This window comes from Nerophis ophidion, linkage group LG12 (genome assembly GCF_033978795.1).
Source record: "Nerophis ophidion isolate RoL-2023_Sa linkage group LG12, RoL_Noph_v1.0, whole genome shotgun sequence".
Classification (NCBI taxonomy): domain Eukaryota; kingdom Metazoa; phylum Chordata; class Actinopteri; order Syngnathiformes; family Syngnathidae; genus Nerophis; species Nerophis ophidion.
In genome coordinates, this window is record NC_084622.1 from 49,508,328 (window position 1) to 49,515,867 (window position 7,540).

The 7,540-nt window shown below is 39.1% G+C and overlaps 1 protein-coding gene across 2 annotated transcripts in view; it reads left to right on the plus strand.

The window, feature by feature from the left end:
• The first annotated feature begins 794 nt into the window (after nt 1–794).
• ska1 (spindle and kinetochore associated complex subunit 1) overlaps nt 795–7,540 on the plus strand; it is a 25,035-nt gene continuing 18,289 nt past the window's right edge. Inside the window, exons 1-3 of one of the 2 annotated variants that reach the window (XM_061917678.1) lie at nt 795–941; nt 1,214–1,299; nt 5,200–5,315. In XM_061917678.1, coding sequence (XP_061773662.1) covers nt 1,218–1,299; nt 5,200–5,315 — 198 coding nt within the window. In that variant the 5' untranslated portion in view covers nt 795–941; nt 1,214–1,217. Of the gene's footprint in view, nt 1,022–1,213; nt 1,300–5,199; nt 5,316–7,540 lie in introns of both variants that reach the window. The other variant, XM_061917679.1, reaches the window with a different exon arrangement.

Here is a 7,540-nt window from a genome sequence, read left to right on the forward strand (position 1 = left end):
AAAGTAGTCGTGTGCTCGGACTCCAGCAGTGCATTGACGAGCATAAAAAACATAACATCAGAAACAAGACTAGATATAGTTTATGAAATAGTTCAGGCAATCTACAGAATAAATAAAGCGGGAGGTGTGGTAACATTTCTCTGGGTTCCTGCTCATGTAGGAGTTGAGGGAAATGAGTTAGCTGATAGATACGCAAAACAAGCAACCACTAAAACAGAAGTAAACATGGAGATTAAGCACAGTAAAGAAGAAGTGAAGAGCATGATTAAGATAGAACACAATAAAAAGTGGCAGGATAATTGGAATAAGGAAACAAAAGGTAGAGAGTTTTACAAAGTCCAGAGGAAAGTAGGTGTAATGAGAGGAGGGGGTAGAAATAGGAAAGAAGAAGACATTATTACTAGAATGAGATTAGGCCATACGTATCTAAATAGCTCACTAAAATTGATAGGCAAACATACTACAGGGCTGTGTGATTTTTGCCACCAGATAGAAAATGTTGACCATGTCTTAACACAATGTAGGAAATATAATAGAGAAAGAGAAATACTGGAAAATAAGTTAGCAAAAGAAAATATTAGGTTAGAAGTGGGAGATATATTAGGATTGCATTCAGAAAACATAGGATATAAAGAAATATACACATATTTAAAAAACACTGGGTTAAGTAAAAGAATATAGAGTAGGGATCCACCTCGGTCCACACTCCATTACAGTAGGTGGCGGTAATGCACACCAGAAGGTTGCTTGCCAACTGCCATAAAAACAAAAGAAGAAGAAGAAGAAGAAGCCGTTTTACACCCTCGTCCAGCTGGTGGCGGTAATGCACCAAATAGCGAGGTTGCCAGCCAATTACTAGAACGACGAATAAGAAAAAGAAGACGAAGACGAAGAACCGGGAGAATCCAATTTGAACGACGCAGCAGAAAACACAACTTGAAGTGAGGACGTGGAACTGTTTTATATTTGCTTTATACCAGACCAACACTTTTACGGTCCATTTAATCTGTTCCACAGTCGGGTACTGTTTTTTTTTTAATGACGACGGAAGTAACTTTTGCCATTGTTGTCACACTGAGCATTCACTTTTAGGATGTTTTGTTGAATTCATACAATAACGGAATACATTACGAACAATGTGCTGCCTTTTCGCTACAAAATAGGGCAAACGTCAACTTGCAGTTTAGTAACATCGTTATTTCCATTTTGTTAGAAAAATGAGTGACATGGAGACTATCAACCACCACATTAACGACAGGATTTCGTCCATCCAACGCGTGTTGGATCTGTCAATTGCAGGTAAGAATGTCTTTTCTGTCAGTATTGTACAGTAGGGCTGGAAATCTATACGATTTTCCATAAATGGCTCACTGTCATGATAATATCTCGATACAGCGATGCTGTACGGCAGTGGTGTAAAACACATTTTAGATCGGGGGCCATTGATTGATGGATTGAAACTTTTTTTTTGTAGATTGCACAGTTCAGTACAGGGGTGCCCACACTTTTTCTGCAGGCGAGCTACTTTTCAATTGACCAACTCGAGGGGATCTACCTCATTTATATATATCATTTCTATTTATTTATTTATGAAAGAGACATTTTTGTAAACAAGTTAAATGTGTTTAATGATAATACAAGCATGTGTAACACATGTAGATGTCTTTCTTTCACAAAGACAAGAATATAAGTTGGTATATTACCTGATTCCGATGACTTGCATTGATTGGAATCAGACAGTAATGATGATAATGCCCACATTTTCAAATGGAGGAGAAACAAAGTTGTCCTTTCTGTACAATACCACATGAAAGTGGTTGGTTTTGGTCATCTAATTCATCCAGCTTCCATACACTTTACAAGAAAAACATTGGCGGCAAATTCCGTAGCTTGCTTGATTGACATTCACGGCACCCGAGGGTCTTGTGAGATGACGCTGGCTGCTGCCAGTTCATTACTATGAAAAAATGACCAAGAGGAAGGCGAGAAACGCTTTTTATTTCAACAGACTTTCGCGCCGTTCCTTCCGTCAAAACTCTAAAGGCCGACTGCACATTTCCTATCTTCACAATAAAAGCCCTGCTTCATGCTGCCTGCGCTAACTAAATACAGAGTCTCGGAAAACTGGCGTGCCCAAGCGATCCCTCAGAAAGCTGGCGTGCACATCACTTGTCCATCCATCCATCCATCACTTGTGCACGCCAGCTTTCTGAGGGATCGCTTGGGCACGCCAGTTTTCCGAGACTCTGTATTTAGTTAGCGCGGCCAGCATGAAGCAGGGCTTTTATTGTGAAGATAGGAAATGTGCAGTCGGCCTTTAGAGTTTTGACGGAATGTACGGCGCGAGAGTCTGTTGAAATAAAAAGTATTTCTCGCCTTCCTCTCGGTCATATTTTCATAATAATGATCTTGCAGCAGCCAGCGTCATCTCACAAGACCCTCCGGTACCGTGAATGTCATTTAAGTGACGTCTTGGTGAAGATTGATGATCACTAATTTTTAGGTCTATTTTTTTTAAAAGCCTGGCTGGAGATCGACTGACACACCCCCCGCGGTCGACTGGTAGCTCGCGATCGACGTAATGGGCACCCCTGGTTCAGTACATATTCCGTACAATTGACCACTAAATGGTAGCACCCGGATACGTTTTCCAACTTGTTTAAGTCGCGGTCCACGTTAATCAATTCATGGTAAGCCAATGGAGAAAAATCTACTGCTAAGTGGGCCGGACTGATAAAATCACGGCACAATAACTTAAAAATAAAGACAACTTCAGATTGTTTTATTTGTTTTAAAATAGATCAAGCATATTCTGAAAATGTACAAATCATAATGTTGATGGGTTTTTTTTTTACACTTACATGCGGTTGTGGTTAATAGTATTCTATCTTGTATTTGTCGTTATATACTTACTGAGTAAATTATGTCCATCCATCCATCCATCTTCTTCCGGTTATCCGAGGTTGGGTCGCGGGGTCAACAGCCTAAGCAGGGAAACCCAGACTTCCCTTTCCCCAGCCACTTCGTCTAGCTCTTCCCGGGGGATCCTGAGGCGTTCCCAGGCCAGCCGGGAGACATAGTCTTCCCAACGTGTCCTGGGTCTTCCCCGTGGCCTCCTACCGGTTGGACGTGCCCTAAACACCTCCCTCGGGAGGCGTTCGGGTGGCATCCTGACCAGATGCCCGAACCACCTCATCTGGCTCCTCTCGATGTGGAGGAGCAGCGGCTTTACTTTGAGCTCCTCCCAGATGGCAGAGCTTCTCACCCTATCTCTAAGGGAGAGCCCCGCCACACGGAGGAGGAAACTCATTTCGGCCGCTTGTACCCGTGATCTTATCCTTTCGGTCATGACCCAAAGCTCATGACCATAGGTGAGGATGGGAACGTAGATCGACCGGTAAATTGAGAGCTTTGCCTTCCGGCTCAGCTCCTTCTTCACCACAACGGATCGGTACAACGTCCGCATTACTGAAGACGCCGCACCGATCCGCCTGTCGATCTCACGATCCACTCTTCCCCCACTCATGAACAAGACTCCTAGGTACTTGAACTCCTCCACTTGGGGCAGGGGCTCCTCCCCAACCCGGAGATGGCACTCCACCCTTTTCCGGGCGAGAACCATGGACTCGGACTTGGAGGTGCTGATTCTCATTCCGGTCGCTTCACACAGTAAATTATGTGATAATGTTTATTTATCTATTAAGATTAAAATATAATATAAAAATCAAAGTACAGGATGTTATTTATGTAGTTTGCTCATTTTCCTCAACCGGTGCACTAAAATGATGTGTTTTTTATTTTTTTTTTATTTTACATATGTTGCATAATATACAAAGATAGAAGTAACTGCTATTGCGAAATCTAGTGGACACATTTAGAATAGCAGTTTCATTCATTCAAGAATTTTGTCTTATTTTTATACTTGGCAAACTTATCCCGTGGGCTGAGGTGAAAAAAAACTAAATATACATTTCATGGTTTATACTTTGCAGCATAACTTAAACAGTAAAAACAGCAGTCGTGCAAAAACTATGACACAGTTTTTCGTAACAACTGTAAATGGAATTTTTTTTATATGTCTGACGGACGTATAAAGTAAAGTTAAAGTACCAATGATTGTCACACACACGAGGTGTCGCGAAATTTGGCCTCTGCATTTGACCCATCCCCTTGATCACCGCCTGGGAGGTGGGGGGAGCAGTGGGCAGCAGCGGTGCTGCACCCGGTAATCATTTGTGGTGATTTAACCACCCATTCCAAACCCTTGATGCTGAGTGCCAAGCAGGGAGGTAATGGGTCCCATTTTTATAGTCTTTGGTATGACTCGGCCGGGGTTTGAACTCCCAACCTACCGATATCAGGGCGTACACTAACTACTATGCCACTGAGTAGGCTTCTCTTAAGTTGATCAAATCTGAAACGTTGTATATGCCAGTAGCCAGGTTTAGGTGGCCGTCCATCGATCCATCCATTTTCTACCGCTTATTCCCTCGTTAAAATAAACTTTTTATTAATAACACATGCATAGCAATGATAAGACTTTGTGGACCTCGAAGTCCAATGCGTAGCCCCTTTTTCTTTGGATTTGGGTGCACTGCACTCTCCAGTGGTTTACACGTTTAAACGTTTAGTGGCTATATTTAAATAGTACCAAAAAACAACACTGAAAAAGCGAATTGATAATTGAACATAAGGTCAATTACTGCGATAGTTTGCCATATCAATATTTTGTCGCACTCCTATTTTTCAGTAATGATAATATAAATACTTTTTTTACAGTACTTGTCTAGTAAGTTGTTTTTAATGTATTTTGCATAACTATTTATTTTAGTGCCCGCAAACAGTTTCGACTACATTTCTTTCAAAACGATTGATTTAGTTATTTTTTCAATGCGCTTAATCAAATCAGATTTTTAAAATCTTTTCTTTTTTTTATAAAAGCTGTGTGTTCTTGTCTCTCATAATGATTGTGAAAAATAGGAAAAATTCCACATAAAAAGGGCAGGTCCCCTTTAAGAAAGCTTCGCAAAATTCTACTTAACTGCTCTTTAACCTTAAATACAATTTTGTCTTAATTTTGGCAGTTCTAATCTCAATTATTCCTAAAGGTTTTGGCTACTTTATGAAAGACTGGGATTTGCAAATTTACATATTCTTTATTTTTGGAGTATTAATTGTTTTTCCTCTCTCCACATTTAGAGGTGCCTGAAACTAAAATGAAAAAACTTGGACAAGAACTTCTTGCGCTGGAGAGTCTTCTGGAAGAATTTGAGAAACATGTTGGCCGTCAGAAAGACGAACTAAATTCCTTGAAGGTAAACTGTTGCTTCAGCTATATCATAGACTTTATTTTTGTCACTTTGCTTTTATCTAACACAATCTGCATGGTTCAACACAAATAGGGATGTCACGGTATGAACATTTCTTATCACGGTTAATATGATCAAAATTATTATTATTGCGGTATTTTTAAATACCATCATAACATGTGATGGTGGTTCTTCGGTAAAAGTGTTGCATAGATTATGTTTTACAGATCATTTTCAAGTAGCTTTCTGAGCGTCTCTTCAGGATGCATGGTTTTGTGTGCAGTCTTACCTATGTGGCTCACCTTCGACAGCGTCTTTTCCCCGTCATCTTTGTTGTAGCCATGTAGCGTGCAAAGACGAGAATCGAAGAAGTGTCAAAAGATGGAGGTAACTGTTGTAATGACATTCAGAGTTTACTTAAATCAATAACAGAGCAGCATCTTCCGGCTCAATAATGCAACATCAACACCGGAAATGTGTCCCTTGAAAAACTGTCCGAACGGAACCCTCTAATAACTAAAATTACGTGGTTGAATTATATAAACCCAGTACAGTTTTTAGCACTTTGATAGGTAGTCTACTGATGAATATAAGTAAGAACTGAAATTGAAATTTAAATGTTTAAAACTTCAAATTAAATAAAACAATACAATATACTTTCTGTTAGTAAAACTTTGCACTTTTATAATATAATTAATTAATAATGAATTAATTAACAAAATATCTTAAGGAGAAGATGGGGGGCTCAAACATACGGAACCATAACAATAGATTAGATTAGATTAGATAGTACTTTATTTATTCCTTCAGTAGAGTTCGTTGCGGAAAATAACAATTTTCAGCACAATCCCATTCAAGATCAGACAAACGTTACAGGGGAACAGAACAGGATCGCTGACGGGTCTGCCGGCTTCCAGCGCCCCTTACAAAAAAGATGAGATACAGGTAAACGGGGGGGGGGAGGGAGAAAAAAATTGAAGATTAAAATAGAATAAAATAAATAAATTGTTTAGTAAGTAAAATAGCTAAATAAAGTATTGACAAACAAGGCGGACAGTGGTCATGTTCTACATTACTTAACTGACGATCAAGTTAGGGCCTTCTTAAATAAAGTAACAATATAAACAACAGTAATCAAAGTAACAATATAAACACTACAGATTAAACAGATGTATTAACAGGTCATATGTAACTGAGAAAAAATTAAGATTGGCAGATTCAGAATGATGAACACCATGACATGTCAACATGACAGCACTTTTAAAAAAATGCTAGTTTTATAACAGTATTAAATGGCAGCATGTATTTCGCGAAGTATGTCTATGAGCGCACTATTTTGCAGTGTTTCGTTTACACTGACCTGTCTCATGGTTTCTTCACGAAACTCGAAGTGAGTTTGGACTGTTGAGTCATATTCAATTAAGCATTGCAACACAATGAACAATCCACTTTTGAAAATTACTACGCTGAAGTTAGGGTGTTTGGCATATTAAACAAGTTTAACATCATTAAATCATAAGTTTCGAAACTTTACTTCACCTCCGACATGTATTTGAAATTACGACCTTCTGCTTTGAAGTGAATTGTCCCAGTCACATGCACCACGAGGGCCACAGGATGTAACGTTTTAAATTTATGTTATATTCTAATCAGTGCCAAAATATGACATGTCCGGGAATATATTTGAGGTAAAATTTTATATGAAGTGCCTTGTCATTCAATAATTTACATTTATAAGTAAAATACATTGAAATTTGACATGCACTTCTTCGTTGTTGTCTGGAGTTGGGGTGGGTTCAGGACATGACCTTGTGTTCAATGGTAGTTACGGTCATGGGTGTACCCCAAGGCTATTCAACCGGTCAGAGTTCATTTCAAAACTGGGTAGACTAACGATTTTGCAGAAAATTCCTTAAAACAATGTGCTCCTGTTGTATAGAGGAACTTGTAGAACTGTAAGCACATTGGCAGATCCCTGCATTTACATTTTAACCTTTCTTGTAAACACCACACTAGGCCCAAGCATGTGATTTATATAAGTGAGGAAGTCTTTATTGCACCCCTTTAAGTCTTCTCCTTTTTGGCAGTTCCATTTTTTTCCCCGTAATATGATTTATGTAATTAAGGTTTTTCTGTAGCTTGTTTTCTTCAGATGCAGTCAGTAGTTATTTGTTCAACTTCTTTAGTTATAGTAGTAATGTACCACAAGGTTCTATTTACGGTATTTTCTT